This window comes from Artemia franciscana, chromosome 11 (genome assembly GCF_032884065.1).
Source record: "Artemia franciscana chromosome 11, ASM3288406v1, whole genome shotgun sequence".
Taxonomy (NCBI): domain Eukaryota; kingdom Metazoa; phylum Arthropoda; class Branchiopoda; order Anostraca; family Artemiidae; genus Artemia; species Artemia franciscana.
Genome location: NC_088873.1, coordinates 15,773,769 through 15,793,356, shown reverse-complemented (window position 1 = coordinate 15,793,356; position 19,588 = coordinate 15,773,769). Strand labels below are relative to the sequence as shown.

Sequence of the window (19,588 nt, the reverse complement as noted above, 5' to 3'; positions counted from 1 at the left end):
TGGGATAGGTACTACAGCGATGGGGCCACGTTAAGACTTTACTCAGGATGCCTACCCCCTCCCCATCTTCCCATTAAAGATCTTCTAAAAGGATCAAAAGAAAACCTCTACAGTTCGTATGTTATCGTCCGATGAATTGATAAAAAAATGGCTGTCGTTGACTTGGTCGTGTCTTTAATTAAGCAAATGGGCTTCAATATATTTCTTCCTCAGGAACAAATGCAAGATGTTTTGGATGCAATGTTTGAAAAGACTGTCAGTGCCGGTGAATATGTAATTAAACAAGGAGATGATGGAGACAATTTTTATGTGATTGAAAGGTAAATATCCATATATTTTTTGTCCTGTTTTCCTCTGCTCAGCTTACTGATTATTCTATGTTTATTGAATAGTTTAAATCTTTTTTTTCTGTTTATCCTTATCCTTAGCCTATCCTGTAAGACATATAGTTTCAATCCTTTCATTTACTCTTCTCGCTATTTGCATTTCCACGTTAACTAGTTAAATTGCGTTAGGCTAATTTAAAAATTATATTAGATTAGTTAGCTTAGTTAATAAGTTCTAACTAATCAAACAGTTCGTGGTAACGAACTGTAGTAAGGAGCGACCCGGCTCAATAGTAACCAAAACTCTAAAAAAATGGAATTTTGGTACCAATAGCTACATAAAAAGAATCGCATTTTAATGCTGATTTTAAATATATAAGTTTCATCAAATTTAGTCTTACCCATCATAAGTTACGAGTCTGAGAAAATTTACATTATTTTAGAAAATAGAGGGAAACACCCCCTAAAAGTCATAGATCTTAACTAAAATCACACCATCAGATTCAGCGTATCAGAGAACCCTACTGTAGAAGTTTCAAGCTACTGTACAAAAATGTGGAATTTTATATTTTTTGCCTGAAGGCAGATCACGGATGCGTGTTTGTTTGTTTGTTTGTTTGTTTTTTTCCCTGGGGTGATCGTATCGACCCAGTTGTCCTAGAATGTTGCGAGAGGGCTCATTCTAACGGAAATGAAAAGTTCTAGTGCCCTTTTTAAGTGACCAAAAAATTGGAGGGCACCTAAGCCCCCTCCCACGCTGATTATTTTCCCAAAGTCAACGGATCAAAATTCTGAGATAGCCATTTTATTGAGCGTAGTCGAAAAACTTTATAACTATGTCTTTGGGGAAGACTTACTCCCCCACAGTCCCCGTGGGAGGGGTTACAAGTTCAAAACTTTGACCAGTGCTTACATATAATGAAAAGAGAAATCATCAATGTAACAGCAAAAACACAAAAATAAAAAAAGAAGAAAGGAGATAGAAGGAGAAAGGGAAAACTGTTTTCCTAAATTAGTGGCTAATATAGACCAGCACTTGAACAAGGCCTTAACCCTACTCATCCGTACAACCACATAGGTCAAACAGCATAGCCATACACAATCAACCATAAATAATAATCCATGGACAGGCAGTCATGTCGTCAATAAGTATAAGTCGTCATTTACCAAACAATAAAAACACTAAAGACAAATAATTCAGAGGCAACAACCCAACACAAGGGCTCAGCAGGAGAATACACTTGCCTATAGGGTTTCGGCACTTTAAATTCTCTACCCAGTCAAGTGTTGTGCCTACCACAGAATATCCAAGGCATCCCCGTGTCTGGTATCACCCCCAAAATACATGCCTATGAAAAAAAACAGCAAATGTAGAACAACCAAGTAACACCAAAACAAACTTATCCTGTTAATATGTTCCTCTTTTTAGCAACAATAGGTAAACTAAATGTGATAAATTTTACCAAATCACAAATATTAACACATTGCAAAAAACCTGAATGGACTAAACAATTATAGAATTCATCTTTACCATGAGGCTATTTTTAAAAAAAATCCGCTCTATTAGAAATACAATTCAAAATAAATGGCGCTGCATCATCTTTTCGCAAACCTCCGAAATTAGCCGAAAATATCCATAAGTATTTCCAGATAATTCTTTTGGTATTTATTTAAAAGTTCATTATAATGAAAACTAATTTTTTTTAAATTGCCAAGTTAATTTATTTGTAGAAAAACCTCTTAATATCAATTTTTGGCTTAAGATTTTACATCTATTTTTAAAATCAATATAATTACTACAGATCCTTGCATAACGAAGTAACTGTGAGAAAAACACCGAATATGTCATATTTGAGTGTATATTACTTTCAGGGAATGGGAAACTAATCACTTCAAAATCAAAATCATCCGTTTTATTATACATTTTAAAACTTAATTTATTATTATCAGAAATATTAATATTTAAATCTAAGAAATGATCTTCATGACCTGCGCCATGACTAGGTTCAAGAGTAAGCTCTGATGGATATATATTCTTAGAAATATCGATGAAATCCTTACAATTTAAGACCAAAATTGATAGTAATGGTTATTGGGAAGTGTACAGGCGTTTTCAGGAGGATTTTTTGGTTGGAGGCAGGGGTTGAGAAGAGGGGGATATGCTGGGGGAACTTTCCATCGAGGAATTTGTCATGGGGGAAGAAAATTTCCATGAAGGGAGAGCAGGATTTACTAGCATTACTTAAAAAAAACAATGAAAAAATAAATATGAAAAAGTTTTTTTCAGCTGGAAGTAAGCAGCAGCATTAAAAATTAAAACGAACATAAATTATTACCCATATGAGGGGCTCACCTCCTCCTAATACCTCGCTCTTTACGCTAAATATTTTTAGTAATTTCAACTATTTATTCTGCGGCTTTTGTGATTCAGGGGTCATTCTTAATGAATTGGGACAAAATTTAAGGCTTAGTGTAAAGAGCGAGGTACTGACGAGGGGGCGAACCCCTTCATATATGTAATAAAACATGAGAATACGAAAATTCTTTACGTAAGCTAATTTATAAGTTAATTATATCTTTTACTTATAAAAAGATTCGTAAAAAATTAAAAGTTCTAGTTGCCTTTTTAATTGACCGAAAATCGGAGGGCAACTAGGCTTCCTCTCCCGCTCTTTTTTTCTTAAAATCATTCGACAAAATTATGAGAAAGCCACTTAGCCAAAAAAAAATAAATATACAAATTTCATTTTAATTATTCCTCTGCAGAGAGCCAAAATCAGAACATGTATTGATTCAAAAACGTTCAGAAATTAAATAAAAAAAAACAAGTTTTTTTAAATGAAAGTAAGGAGCGACATTAAAACTTAAAACGAACAGAAATTACTCCGTATATGAAAGAGGCTTTTCCTTCTCAACGCCCCGCTCTTTACGCTAAAGTTTTTTACTGTTTTAAAATGTAGAGTTAAGAGAAAGAGTCAAACTTTAACGTAAAGAGCGGGGCGTTGAAAAGGAAAAGCCTCTTTCATATACGGAGTAATTTCTGTTCGTTTTAAGTTTTAATGTCGCTCCTTACTTTCATTTAAAAAAAACTTTTTTTTATTTAATCAAAAGGCCAGTGGTGCACTGGGAATAGGCAGAGGTACCACTAGCAAAATTTTGCAGGGGAAAGAGAGATAACTCTCGAGAAAAACCCTAACAACGGGTCTAGAGAAAAAAAAAATAACAATCATGGTGTGCGAAAACGCACCTAAACATGTGGTTAATAAGCCAAGTTACAGATTCGAAAAGTTATCATTCAATTGTAGAAGAAACTTAAAGGAATAATTGAAAATTACTGTATGAGCTTTTTAGAAGTCAAGACTCAAAATTACAAAGTTTTTAATTTCTGACCATAAAACTTATATAAGTGAAATATTGTTCCAGCTCTGAAGAATACTTGGCTCTTCGAGGCAGGGGGCATGAGCATTTGTAGTGGAAAGGAAAGAAAAGACAGCAATCACGACGGATATTTTGACTGTATAAAAATAGGCGTTTTCAGCGTTAAGAATTGAAATAATTTAAAGCTTAACCATTCCACAAATTATTGGTGAGTTCAGCTGATGTAAAATCCGCCAAAGAAGTAAGGAATATTGTAAACCTCGCTCCCTAAATCGTCAGAAGTCCCAGTATTTGTCCCGATATATTCTCCCTAATAATCTTTCAATTTTTTTTTTGGGGGGGGGATAGATTTTACTGACTGGATGGTAGTTTTTACTGACTGATTTGGGAGATAATACTATTAGAATTATTCTATACAAATTTTTCAACTACAGAGACTGCCTTCTTTCATTGATTTTACGTCATTTTTTTCCGTTATACCTCATAAAAAAAGATTTGTGCTTCGTACCACTATCTTACCGGCTTAATTATTTGTATCGACTGGTTTAAAGAGTCGGAAGAAGGTTTCCTCCTCCACCCAATACGTGGCGCCTTCGGGAATCGCCATTATGCTCCAAAAAAAGAAGGGGACTTAGATACCACTGGGAAGCACAGGTGAAAGCTCCCTTTTGTTTCGGAATGGTTAAATATTCAGACCAGGGGTGACAATTCACTGAAAGGGGGGGGGGATTTTTTAAAGTGAAAACCCAAAAATAAGTTCTTCAAAACTAAGGGGAATTACCTTTTTTTGTGTTTTATTTGTGTGGTATTGTAATAAAAATACAAAAAAAAATGCATTTTTCACGATTATAGAGGGCCAGGTGTCTCTCTCCCCTTGATTGGTGTCCCTGATTCAGAGGATAGTATTGGGAACCAAATTCAGTAGTTACTAGATAAGACATGTTACTCGGGTGGCTTGGCTGTCTAGATAAGACAGGCTTACTCGGGTGGACACAGAGTAGGTTATATGCCTTCATCTTTTTCTTTTTTTTGCGACCTTCTAGAGTAGACTTTTAGGCATAACCAATAAGAAAAGAACAAAACACAATCTAATTGAATAACCGAGAAACGAGGGTAATATCGACAAAGTCAATCACCTAGGTAGAAATTTCTTGCTCAATCTAATGTGTGAATGGTCTTTCGTTTATTCTGACTTAGTTTTTGTTTGTTTGATTCAGTGTTTTATCTGCTTTCTTTTAGCCTACCTCAAAAGGTTTGCTTCTCTTTTTATGGCACTTGGTATTAACCAAGTGACATATAGCAATCGTCAATTCTGTCGGTCTGTCTGTCTGTCGGTCTGTCGGTCTGTCAGTCGGTCCCGGTTTTGCTACTTTAGGGACTTCCAGGTAAGCTAGGACGATGAATTTTGGCAAGCGTATCAGGGACCGGACCAGATTAAATTAGAAATAGTCATTTTCCCGATTTGACCATCTGGGGGGGAGTGGGGGCCGGTTAATTCGCAAAAAATAGAAAAAATGAAGTATTTTTAACTTATGAGCAGTTGATTGGATCTTAATGAAATTTGATGTTTGGAATTATATTGTGTCTCAGAGCTCTTATTTTAAATCCCGATCGGATCTGATGACATTGGGGGGAGTTGGAGGGGGAAAACCTAAAGTCCCGGTTTGGCTACTTTAGGCACTTCCAGGTAAGCTAGGCCGATGAAATTTGGCAAGCGTATCAGGGACCGGACCAGATTAAATTAGAAATAGTCGTTTTTCCGATTTGACCATCTGGGGGGAGTGGGGGCCCTCTAATTCGGAAAAAATAGAAAAAATGAAGTATTTTTAACTTATGAGCGGGTGATTGGATCTTAATGAAATTTGATGTTTAGAATGATATTGTGTCTCAGAGCTCTTATTTTAAATCCCGACCGGATCTGATGACATTGGGGGAGTTGGAGGGGGTTTACCTAAAATCTTGGAAAACACTTAGAGTGGAGGGATCGGGATGAAACTTGATGGGAAAAATAAGCTCGTCCCAGATACATGATTGACATAATAGGAACTGATTCGCTCTCTTTGGGGTAGTTGGGGGGGGGAGTAATTCTTAAAAATTAGAAAAAATGAGGTATGTTCAACTTACGGGTGATCGGATCTCAATGAAATTTGATGTTTAGAAGGATATCGTGTCTTAGAGCTCTTATTTTAAATCCCGACCGGATCTGGTGACGGGGGTGGGGAGTTGGGAGGGGGAAACCTAAAACTTGGAAAACACTTAGAGTGGAGGGATCGGGATAAAACATGGTGGGAAAAATAAACACAAGTCCTAGATAGATGATTGACATAAACGGAACGGATTCGCTCTCTTTGGGGTAGTTGGGGGGAGGGTATTTCTGAAAAATTAAAAAAAAATGAGGCATTTTTAACTTGCGAACAGGTGATCGGATCTCAATGAAATTTAATATTTAGAAGGATATCGTGGCTCAGAGCTCTTATTTTAAACCCGACCGGATCTGGTGACATTGGGGGAGTTGGGAGGGGGAAACCTAAAACTTGGAAAACACTTAGAGTGGAGGGATCGGGATGAAACTTGGTGGAAAAAACACGAGTCCTAGATACATGATTGACATAACCAGAACGGATCCGCTCTCTTTGGGGTAGCTGGGGGGGTTAATTCTGAAAAATTAAAAAAAATGAGGTATTTTTAACTTACGAACGGGTGATTGGATCTCCATGAAATTTGATATTTAGAAGGATATCGTGTCTCAAAGCTCTTATTTTAAATCCTGGCCGGATCTGGTGACATTGGGGGAAGTTTGGGGTGGGGAAACCTAAAATGATGGAAAACGCTTAGATTGGAAGGATTGGGATGAAACTTGGTTGAAAAAAATAAGCAGAAGTCTTGCATACGTGATTTACATAATTGGAACGGATCTGCTCAATTGTGGGGGGGGGGGGTAATTCTGAAAAATAAGAAAAAATGACGTATTTTTAACTTACGAAGGAGTGATCGGATCTTCTTGAAACTTCATATTTAGAAGGACCTCGTAACTCAGATATCTTATTTTAAATCTCAACCGGATCAAGCGTAATTGGGGGGGGGAAGGCAGTTGGGGGGGACAGGAAATCTTAGAAAATACTTAAAGCGGTGAGATCAGGATGAAACTGGATGGGAAGAATATAAACCTGTCTAAGATACGTGACTGACATAACTGGACCGGATCTGCTCTCTTTGGTGGAATTGGGGGGGGGGGGGTAGTTTTGAAAATTGAGGTATTTGTAACTTACAAAAGGTTGACCAGATCTTAATGAAATTGATATTTAGAAGGATCTTGTGCTTTAAAGTTCTAATTTCAAATTCTGACCAGATCCTTTGACATTCGGGGGAGTTGGAGGGGGAAACCGGAATTCTTGGAAAACAGGAATATTGGGGTATTTATATCTTACGAATAGATGATCGGATCATAATGAAATTTGATTTTTAGAAGGAATTTACGTCTCAGAGCTCTTATTTCAAATCCCGACCAGATCTTTTGACATTGGGGGGAGTTGGAGGGGGAAATCTTGGAAAAACACTTGGAGTGGAGGAATCGGGATGAAGCTTGGTGGATAGAATAAACAAATGTCCTTGATACGGGATTGACAGAATCGTACTGGATTCGGTCTCTTTGGGGGAGTTGGGGGGAGGGGCTCTGTGATTTCGTGAGTTCGGTGCTTCTGGACGTGCTAGGGCGATGAAAATTGGTAGGCGTGTCAGGGAGCTGCACAATTTGACTTGATAAAGTTGTTTTCCCAGATTCGACCATCTGGGGGGCAAAAGGGAGAGGAAAAATTATTAAAAATTAGGTATTTATAACTTACGTGTGGGTGATCGGTTCTTAATGAATTTTGATATTTAGAAGGACTTTGTGACTCAGAGCTCTTATTTTAAATCTTGACCGGTATTAAGCCTCTTATTTTCCTTTTTAAATCAATCTATTGATTCGTAGAATTTTGTTAGACCTCATACCATATGATCTCTTGGCTCTTAGCTCTTCTCGCCTCGTCACAAGTGCCATATGAGCTCTTAGCTCTTGTTTTTTATCGCTGAAGATGGCTTGGCGGAGGTCCTTGCTGAAATATTTTCTTGTCGTTTTCGCTTCATTTCTGTCCCCTGGCTCATATTACCCTCGTATTCTCGGTTATTTATGTTATTATTTCTTTGTTTGTCTTACGTCATGTATACCACAGCCAGTGTGGTCTTAGAATATATTTAAGAATATACTTTTACAGTAGATCATTAACAGAAACTATTTTACGGTTAAGTTAACATTTAATATTGTTACTGTTGTCGTTGCTTCAAATGTCTCAATTGCAAAACTACAGGTGCAATTATTTTTTTTTGTTTATAGTGTGAGATTAGTTTCTTTTATTGGGCAATTTTTATTGGTATTCTTGGTGAAGCAAAGATTCATGTGTTTGAAACATGATTCTTTATTGTTTTCATTGATCTTTACTGTTGTGTATGAAGACTTTTACAACTTTTTTTTTCCGACGCATGCTAGATTTTACAAAACTCTGATCTATTACAACAATCATTCTAAGGAATGGAATAGGTTATGGTTCTTAGTAATGTGGTGAATGAGCGTTTGTCCACGATCTGCAAGATAGTTTGCATCTTCTAGCGTCAGTTGTTCTGCCGCACGTGATATATTTCTGTCACGCCGCTCCTCTTTATACCATACATGGTAGTATTTACTTGGCGCGCGCCATCTGGTGTACATGGTCTCTGAAAGTGGATTTCCCCTCAATGTAGCATGACTGTGGTGGTTTTGTTTTACCACGCCTTGAATTGGAGTGGCTTATTAAGATTAGTTCTACTAGTTAGCTGTTCCGGTATTTAGTTGTAGGTGTTGTCAGTCAAGATTTTGCTAAACTTGCGGAAACAATAAATATGCAAATTAAAATTTATGTGTTCCTTACTTTAAGGGGATACTAGCTTTGTTGTAGTTAAATAAGAGGGGTGTGTTTTTACTTCAAAATGAAGAGTGAACGTCGTCGATATGAAAAATTGGAATAATTAAATGTGATAGTAAAAAATAGCGCCGTATTGTGAATCTCTTTTTCTTTGGACTGGGCTTTCGATATTTTTGAATCAGCTTTGACACCAGCAATAATGATGACATGCCACTAGTCTTGTGAAATCTTTTTTTTTGTAATGGAAAATGGCTCTCCTTGTGAAGGACTCCAAATGGGAGCTTTCTGTGGATCATTTTTACTGTTCCATGGGACAACTGGACGCACAGAGAGAGTTTTTGGTAAATAATCTTGCCTGTAGACCAAGACAGGTTTCCTGGTGGGCTACAGATTCGGTTGAAGGGGAAAAGTACGAACTAGGTTACTATAGACAGCAAATCCGTACTATTTGTAATACACCTTCCGAAAATGAGGACTTATGGGTAAATCTAAAGTAAATAGTAATATTCGTTAGAGACAATAGAAAAGGAGTTTAATTTTCACATGACATTTTCTTTTCGTGATTTTATCTATTATTAAATAAAAAAAACAAGTTTTTTCAACTGAAAGTAAGGAGTGACATCAAAACTTAAAACGCACAGAAATTACTTCGTATATGAAAGAGGCTGCTTACTCATCAACGCCCCGCTCTTTACGCTAAAGTTTGACTCTGTCTCTCAATTCTTCTTTCTAAAACAGTAAAAAACTTTAGCGTAAAGAGCGGGGCGTTGATGAGGAAGCAGCCTCTTTCATATACGAAGTAATTTCTGTGCGTTTTAAGTTTTGATGTCACTCCTTACTTTCAGTTGAAAAAACTTGTTTTTTTTATTTAATTTCTGAACGTTTTTGAATCAATGCATGTTTTGATTTTGGCTCTCCGCAGAGGAATAATCAAAACGAAATTTGCATTTTTTTTTTTTTTGGCTCAATGGCTTTCTCATAATTTTGATCGAATGATTTTGAGAAAAAAAGAGCGGGGGACGAAGCCTAGTTGCCCCCCGATTTTTTGGTTAATTAAAAAGGCAACTAGAACTTTTAATTTTTACGAATCTTTTTATTGGTAAAAGATTTACGTAACTTATAAATTAGCTTACGTAAAGAACTTTTGTATTCTCATGTTTTTATTACATATATGAGGGGATTCGCCCCATCGTCAGTACCTCGCTCTTTACACTAAAGCTTAAATTTTATCCCAATTCATTAAGAATGACCCCCTGAATCACAAAAGCCGTAGAATAAGTAGTTGAAATTACCGAAAATACTTTAGCGTAAAGAGCGAGATATTAGAAGGAGGTGAGCCCCTCATATGGGTAATAATTTCTGTTTGTTTTAAGTTTTATTGCTGTTCCTTACTTCCAGCTGAAAAAGCTTTTTCACTTTTATTTTTTAATTGTTTTTTTTTTAAAAATAATGCTAGTAAATCCTGCTCTCCCTTCATGGAAATTTTCTTCTCCCATTACAAATTCTCGAAGGAAAGTTCACCCAGCATATCCCCCTCTTCTCAACCCCTCCCCCAAACCAAAAAAATCCTCCTGAAAACGCCTGTATACTTCCCAATAACCATTACTATATGTAAGCACAGGTCAAAGTTTGTAACTTGTTGCCCCTCCCACGGGGACTGTGGGGGAGTATGTCGTCCCCAAAGACATAGTTATAAGGTTTTTCGACTACGCTGAATAAAATGGCTATCTCAGAATTTTGATCCGTTGACTTTGGGAAAATAATTAGCGTGGGAGGGGGCCTAGGTGCCCTCCAATTTTTTTGGTCACTTAAAAAGGGCACTAGAGTTTTTCATTTCCGTTAGAATGAGCCCTCTTGCAACATTCTAGGACAACTGGGTCGATACGATCACCCCTGGGAAAAAAAAAAAATAAAAAAAAAAAAAAAAAAATAAACACGCATCCGTGATCTGCCTTCTGGCAAAAAATGCAAAATTCCACATTTTTGTAGATAGGAGCTCGAAACTTCTACAGTAGGGTTCTCTGATACGCTGAATCTGATGGTGTGATTTTCGTTAAGATTCTATGACTTTTAGGGGGCGTTTCCCCCTATTTTCTAAAATAACGCAAGTTTTCTCAGGCTCGTAACTTTTGATGGGTAAGACTAAACTTGATGAAACTTATATATTTAAAACCAGCATTAAAATGCGATTCTTTTGATGTAGCTATTGGTATCAAAATTCCATTTTTTAGAGTTTTGGTTACTATTGAGCCGGGTCGCTCCTTACTACAGTTCGTTACCACGAACTGTTTGATCACTCTGACACCTCCCTCTGTATGCTCCTAGTGTTGAAAATGTCTTTTTTTTTATGAAACGGTCGAAGCTTGCTTTTTCAAAGTCTAACGCAAACAGTATGGGTAACTGGTAAGAGTTGAAGCTCGCGCTAGTACAAAAATAAAATAAAATAATCACCAGCACCATCTAGCGTATGGTGAAATTATAAGGCTAGGCCTACTATATGTCTTTTAAACAGTATATTAACCTACCCTAAACAGCCAAATACATGCCTCTTTTGGCAGTTTGAGATGCTGGTGAGGGTAAAGAGCCCAAAACTGTCTAACTGGTAGGCCTACCAGTTTAAACATACACGTACTTTGTGCAGTCTGGATAGGCCTATTGAGCTAAATTAGTTCTTGAAGCAAGACTAGTAGGCCTACGAGTTATTTGTTACTTACACACATTCTTATTAAACGCTTAAATCATTATCATATCAATTATCCAGTTTTGTTTGAAATTTTTTTCTTATTTAAAGACGCTTTTAATGTTTTCACCAGCCACCACGCTACGTTTGGCGCTTGCAGTTTTCTTTTCCTATCTTTCCGTGTTAAATCGTGGAAGACCCGACTCTTATCAGTTACCCAGACACTTTGGTCCAATGATCGGTGTTTGAAGACTTACTTTACTGCGAGGGTGTTTAGTATGGCACTTTATCACTGTATGAGATTTTTAATAAATATTTGGCAAATATTAGGCGGAAATATTGGGATTTTTGCGCATTTTATTCTTTTATTGTCTAGGAGGGTTTGAGGAGAAAAATCCTTGCTTGTTGTTCCCTTAGTGTAGTTAACATTCTAAAATATAAATCTATTTTGGCTTTCACTTGAAGATGACTGATGACCAGGAAGAAGGAGGGGCTTAGCAACAATAACAGGCGTATTCTAATTAACCTCTCCAGATGTTGATGACGTAAGAGCCATGTAACATAAATTCTTAGAAAGGTTGCTGCAGCTTACGCTTATTTTTATTTCCAGAGTAAATTTTTATTTCAGAGAAAACTGCTTCATTTACTTTCTTGATTACCGCCTTTGATCTACACTACATACACAGCAAATAATTTGGGCAACGATAACTGGGCAATGATGGTGGTTCAACCTCAAAGGATATTTGTCTCGGTTTTCATCTAAATGACTTGCCAGAGAGGTTTTACGGTCAACTAATCATATCGCTTGAACGTTGACTATTCCCATGTAATTGTTTTTGGGAACCGCCTTTCATTCTTTGTGGAATTTTCACCTTTTCCAGTGATGGTTTAGTTCTTTAAGAGTTTAACACGAATTGGAAGCATCAGATGACCTTTCCTTATGCCTTAGATCCGCCTGTCCCTCTAGAGCCACCAGGGACATGAAGAAGGAGCTGCCAATCTACCCGTTTGTTCACTTCTGCCAAAATATCCTCCGACAGATGTTCAACTGAAGTGTAGAATTTACTTAGATCTATACGGTACGTTCGTTGCAAGGTGTTTCTGTCTATACCTCAGCGACATGAACCTGTTGGTTGCCATTGGAGCGCTGTAATTGGCAGCCGGAGATTGTCTATGCGTTTTACGTGGCCTAGGTATATCTATCGGTGATCTCTTATTACGTCTATCACAAGAAGCCTGCCCGTATTGCTGCGAATGAATTGGTTAGTCATCCTCTCCTGCCAGTAGATGTTTAGGCCTCTTATGTAAAATGAGTTCCAGAAAGTGAGCATTCTTCTCTCTTATTCCTGGTTCAGGTGTCAAGTTTCGGCTACATAAAGCAGAACTGGTATAAATCGTTATTGAAAAGTCGTAGTTCTGGCAGTAGAAACCATCGAAATTCTGTTTGGTGGTTTGGAACCACCAAAATTCTTTTCCAATTTGAATCGGAAGAGATTGGGATGAAACTTGATGGGAAGAATAAGGACATGTTCTAGATGCGTGATTGACATAATTGGAACGGATCCGCTCTCTTTGGGGGATTTGGGGGGAGGGGGTGTTAATTTGGAAAAATTGGGGTATTTATAGCTTAAGAATGGGTGACCGGATCTTAATGAAATTTGATATATAGAAGGAACTCATGTCTCAGAGCTCTTATTTTAAATACGGACCTGATCTGGTGAAATTGGGGGGAGTTGGCGGGGGAAATTGGAAATCTTGGAAAACGCTTAGAGTGGAGAGATCGGGATGAAACTTGGTGGATGGAATAAGCAAATGTCGTAAATACGATATTGACGCAACTGGACTGGATCCGATCTCTTTGTGGGAGTTAGGGGGGGTCCAGCGCTTCGGCCAGTTAGGTGCTTCTGGATGTGCTAGGACGATGAAAATTGATAGGCGGGTCAGGAACCTGCACAAATTGACTTGATAAAGTCGTTTTACCCGGTTTGACCATATGGGGGGCTGAAGAGAGATGAAAATTCAGAAAAAAGGAGGTATTTTTAACTTCCGAGTGGGTGATCGGATCTTAATGAATTTTGATATTTAGAAGGATCTCGTGTGTCAGAGCTCTTATTTTAAATCCTGACCGACGTTGAGCCCCTGATTTTCCTTTTAAATCAATCTATTGATTCTTAGAATTTTGCTAGAGCTCATGCCATATGAGCTCTTGGCTCTTCCGGCCTCGTCACAAGTGTGATATGAGCTCTTGTTTAATTTCAATTTACCTTCTTTATACGGTGCCTTTAATCTTAATCCTAGTTTTGTTTGTTACTCGATTAGATTCGATGGATATAATGTTTAATTGTGTCCTTTTCTCCTAATTTCCCACTTCACGATTTTTCTTCTAGTGGACTATACAATATTTATGTTGCCGACAACGATGGACAGCCCAAACTAGTTGGAAACTACGACAATGTTGGAAGTTTTGGTGAACTGGCTCTGATGTACAATATGCCTCGGGCAGCAACAATTCAGGCAGTATCAAGTGGACTCCTCTGGGCCATGGATAGACCCACTTTCAGACGAATATTGTTGAAAACTGCCTTTCGAAAAAGGAAAATGTATGAGCAGTTACTTGAATCAGTCCCAATGTTGGGAACACTAACGGTGAGTGTCTTTGTTGTTTTGCGAATATACTAGTCCTACCCTCCAAACATTTCTTTCATGCTCCAACAAAAAAGAGAAAGAATAATTTTAGCTTTGTGAGCGCCACTTTGCCTCATCTCTTTAGAATGACTGCCCTTGATGGGGCGTAGCATGCTTTAGCAGAGAGCAGAACCTGGGTGGGTGTGAGAGGTAATTAGATCACTTTTAGGGGGAATGGAAAAATCGGTAGCCATATATTATGGCGCAAATGCTAGGATAGTTGCGTAAAATTTCTGTGGTTTCAGTGCCACACAAGCAAATATTGAGAACAATTTTGGAACTGGGTATTTGAGGTTTGAAACTGAAGCGTAATTCAGAAATAATAGGCAATAATTTAACTGTGCTAATATTTCAAGGAAAATAAAACACAAAAGGAGAGCTTATTCCCGTACGTTTTCTTCCTTGCTCGTTTATAAGATAGGAAGATATGAGATTTCCTTTGCCATTATTTGAGTTAAAGTCCATCAAATAATAGGTCAAACAAAGTCCATGTTCGTCCTTCATCTCGTTCGTTTCAGCTATTAAAAAAATTTCATCATATCCCTTTATAAATCATTGCAAATTGTCATTAATTGTCTCTGGGACTGCAGATTTATTATTCTCATCATTTTCTATCAACGGTTTCTAACTGTCAGTCTCCGCTCTCATATAAGAATGCGTTTTTTCACATAAATTCTATTCAAAAATGCATCCGAGTTATTAAATGTCATATCTTGAGAAAAGCAATGCTAGATAAGTTAATGCCGAATATGAAAGCTTTTTGGGATTTATTAGGACGATATGGGTTAGAAGGAGGGTTCAAACTCTCCTTCCATCTTTTTTACAAGAAGGGAAATTAATACTGATCTTGATCGGATCGAGAAAGATGCATAGTAACTCTCAAATAGTATCAGTTTGAATGACGAAATGTTTAACTAAATTTCGGAAAAAATACTTGCAATTTTATAGTTTTTCTTGTTTTGTTTAATTTTGGGCTGTACTATTTATTTGCAATATTCAAGGAGAAAAAACTGCCAATTTTTGTGTTCATTTTCTGCCTCAAGTTATTTAGGATTGTTTTTTTTTCTCATTAAAAACTGAATCTTCCTACTTGGCTGCATTTTTCCAAAGGTTGAAAAATATTCAAAGTTAAACAAAACTCAGCCGCGATGAAATTGGTCGAGTCTCAACCAAGCACTAACAATGTTATGAGCCCCCCTCCCCCCGTCTCATCTCCCCTGTGACATAATAATGTTCACATAAAAGAGAAACTTCTCTACTGTAGAGGAAGAATGGTACGTCTTAAAATTGATCTAAACTATTTCATCTGTCGTGAATCACATTGCTTATAATTACAGATTTACTGTAATTACTGTTACTGTTCAATAAGCTGATTGCAATTAATTCTTGTAATTTAATGACTTCAAAAGTTAATTCCAGTTATTGAATGGTGTTCTCTTATTTCTCTTATTTTCTTATTTCTTAGTTCTTTTCTAGATAGAAAATTTTTGGCGGTTTTATTTATTTGGATAAATTAAAGATCTTCCTGTTAGAATCATTGTTAAAAGTGACTATGGGGCTGGAATATTTTAAATATTTTTTTTTTTCATTCATTATAATTTCCGAAACAATTGAACAACAAATGCGTATAGAAAGGGAAAGTTAGACCACTAGACTTTTACCATCTCTTCCGGTTTTCATGTAACTCGCTTAAAGTTGATTGCGTTGTCCAAAGAGTATAATAATTGCGCTTATTCAATAATTAATTGCAATTAATTACCACAAATTATATTGTACGTGGGGTTAGCCCTAATACCTTGATATTATATGTTTGTCTTTTGGTTTTGTGTTTGCTTGTATAACTTTTGAAAACGTGCGCAATATGGCTTTTACCTTTTTTCAATATTGAAAGATTGTAGGCTTCAACAAAAAGGACTATCCAGTTTCCCAGTCTAGATCAACAGGTGAATCCCTCATTGTCGGTACGGAAGGGGAATCGCTTGTAATTTATTGATTTTTAGGAGACTATGGACTATTTCCACTAAGGAGAAACATGAGAGCATCTCCAGGTTCAGCTGTTAGAAAATATATACTTCAGTGCAAGTTCATGATCTGTATACTCTGTAGACGTAGGTAAAATGTAGCTTAGAAACAATTTTAAAGGTTTGTTTCTAGAGTGGTTGGAATACCTGATGCGAAGAGATCATATTTCCGTTCAATAAACCCAAAAAGTGCTCTCCAAATTGGGTATCAAGATGGCTGAATGTGTCGTGTATAAAAATGAGAGATTAAAAAAAAAATAACTCATATTATGTCATAACGCGTTTATGATATCACTTTTACGTGGATGTTTAGTAATCATATTTCGCTTTAATATTTGTAATTAATATTTGTAATTTTAACGTATGGACGTAAAATGACGTACGATTGGTCAGCTAAAATAAATCCACCAATCAAAATGAAGCTTATATTCATATAACTATAGGAAAATCTGTGTATAGGATTAATAAGCTAATGCTGAATAGGAATAACTCATTAATTTTAATATTTTTAAAATAGAAAAAGGTCTAATTTTTCCGGATTAACAAGCTAAATTCAGGTTACAAAACAATTGTTGTTTTCTTAATTAAATTGTCAGCTTCTCACATGTCTTACAAATTCGGCATTTTTTGCAGAAAACTAGCAATCGACAGGCCCATTAATCGTTAAGACATTAGTTGCTACGCAACCATCACTGGCACACGGGAGTTTCTGGCGAAGCTGTTATTTTAAAGTCTTTTTACAAACATCACTCCACGTTCAATTAAAAAATTGTTGGGGAGCCCTTGTTCGAACTTTGAGTAAAAGCCAATTAGACCGTGGCTTATACATTGATTATGTTGCGAACTCTTTGATTGCTGAACTTAATGCATTGAGTTCCTAGTTTCTATGGGTTTTTTGTTCTTTTTTTTTATCAGAGGAAGGACTGAATTACGACTTCAGTTATGACCAATCCCATTTTAAGAAGAACAACATAACATAAGAATTAAATTACTACTGGATATGAAACTGAATGCGTTGACAGACACAAACGCATTTGGGTGCGGGGGGGGGTGGAGATTAAAAAGACGTTCAATTTTGATGAACAAAACAACGAATATGGTAAAATCAAAAGAAAATAATTTTTTTATTGGGGGGTGGGGTTAGGGTTCTGAAGCCAAATACCTTAAGCCTCTGTATGTTTTGGCGCCATAATAATTCCAGACGCCAAGTAGTAGCGTACGCCTCTAATGGCATTCTCCCAAGGGAAATCAACTATTCGTTTTTTACTCAAATCTATATCCATTTCATTAAAAACGTTATTAGGGAAAAATTATTGTAGAATGATAAGCAATATTTCATAGACATTTGGCAATCAATCTTTTCTTGTTCATGATTCAAAATAAGGCCAGATTGCTATTATGGGCTGGGCTTTCAATTAAGTCTTTTATCATATATCTTTCCGGTCGGAACGAAACTTGGCAGTGCTGACTTAATCTGTATTCTACTTTTAATCAATACATGCCTTTATTACATATCTCTATCGCTTTTTCTTTTTCGTTCATATATAGAAAACCAAGCTCGTTTTTGAGTATTAACATCAAAACTAAATCAGCCTGGTTTTCCCTTGAAATGTGCATCGGATTCATTCACAAGGTGACATTTGACTATTAAAAAAGGCTGATATTTTTCTATACTTACGATAGGGTATAATTTCTAAGGCTACACTGGCTAGACATAATAGAAGACGACGAAAATCATGGGAACAAATAGAAAATTCAAACGAGGCAAATTTTTTTCTTGTGATTTTTCATTTTTCTTTTATTATGTTAGAGCTAGTCCTACGAGAAATATGCATTGTAGGAAATCTATCCCAAATCTTCGTCTGCTTTACGTCAATACTCAAGTTTCCTCATTTCATGAAAATTTGTGACATCTGTGATAGCCTACGAATGTTCGTATTCATCACCAACAGACATCTCTAGAAAAAAATATATATTGTCCATTTGAGACATTATCCAGAGGGGGTTGGGGCTCGCCCCCCCCTGTAAAACAAAATGCGGATACCCCCTTGGAGCTAGATGAGGTGACATTAATGCAGCAGTTGATTTTGGGGGAAGAGGTGAGTTGGACGAAATTCCAAAAAACCTTAAATTAAAATAACTATAATGGAATTTTAAAATTCTGGACACGGCGTAATGGGCAAGGACCTGGAGCTCTTCTCCCTTCTGTCTCATTGTAATTGCAAAGAATGCACACACTGACTGTGACTTTTCAGCTATTGTTTTCAGACAAGTTTGACTTACATGACTTATCTTATAATGTTGGGCTATTGAATTTTCTCAAAATTAAAATTGAATTTTCTCTGTAATCCTGTTGTATGTGAAAAATGGAGGCTGGTTTTGCTACATATTTTATAGCAAGGTTCTGAATAGAATCATAGCAGCAAAAAGAAACTTAACATGAGTCCATTTTTCTCTTCCTGAAATACTGAATGTTTTCTATCTACCGGTGTTATTAATTTGTTTCGATCAAAGGAATTATCTTCATAGATGTAAATTTTTACCTGAATCCCAGTCAAGATTTAAAACAATGAAGTATCAAAAACATCAAATGAAAATATTTTGCCCGACGAACCCATATTAGCTCTATTGTGCTTATTTGTACTTGCTGCGGGACCACTTACCCGGCCTCTAGAAGACTCCGTATGGTTGACTTTTATTTGTGGTGATGATGTGCCAACACTTCAGCAAAATGGAGTCAGAAGTTCTCCGACTTTCTGCCAAACTTTCGAAATCCACCAATGGTATCAAGATCGTGTTTGACATTTGCACCCGATCCTTTAATTGACCGCCAGGACGTCTACGCCAGTCTGGTAAAGGAGCAGCTAAAAGCATGTTTCATGGGAATCTTCTTGACGACAAAGTCAAGGTAGCCATTTGCAGAGGATTTTTTCATAAAATCTGGATCTTACGCCCTGCCACAGTTGTCCTTCTATAGAATATCCTCCCACGATAGTGTTCTGCTTTGCCATTCAATTTACCTCTTTGCTGGGAGAAGGTTTCTAACTCACGAGACGCGTCCACACGCCAGTTAGCCCCTGCTGAGTACATATCAGAGGGGACTTCTTCCTCCGCCGCCTGTATTTATTGCCCCTCGGTGAGTGCGTTCCAGTTTTTACTATGAACTCTCACGGACTAGGTTCCGCGTTGGGCCGTACCTCCCATTCAGTAGAGGTGTCCTATATATCTGTAGTACGTTCCCCTATCCACAACTTGGGGACACGTTGAGTGGCCTGGGGACGCACTATGTGGCCTGGGGACGCGCTAAGTGGCCTGGGGAGGCCCCTACTGAGTAGGTGTCTTAGTTGGTGTCTCTGGCTGTCTATAAATTATGAATTCTTTTTTTAAGGCACATTTTTGTCACTGTTGCCATGTTGAACCGTGAAAAGAAATAAGTAAAAATAATTGGTGAAATTGTAAAAAGCTTTTTATTTGTAAAAATTCAAGCATTAACAATTTAATTGTAAAAAGCTTTTTATTTGTAAAAATTCAAGCATTAACAATTTATTGATTACCCAAGAC

At 36.9% G+C, this 19,588-nt stretch overlaps 1 protein-coding gene across 6 annotated transcripts in view; it reads left to right on the top strand.

The window, feature by feature from the left end:
- The window catches only part of LOC136032875 (cAMP-dependent protein kinase type II regulatory subunit-like), a 137,722-nt gene that overhangs the window by 67,063 nt on the left and 51,071 nt on the right, over window positions 1–19,588 (top strand). For all 6 annotated transcript variants that reach the window (XM_065713296.1, XM_065713298.1, XM_065713299.1 and 3 more), the window contains 2 exons: window positions 214–320; window positions 13,709–13,967. In XM_065713296.1, the coding sequence (XP_065569368.1) occupies window positions 214–320; window positions 13,709–13,967 (366 nt within the window). The remainder of the gene's footprint in view (window positions 1–213; window positions 321–13,708; window positions 13,968–19,588) is intronic.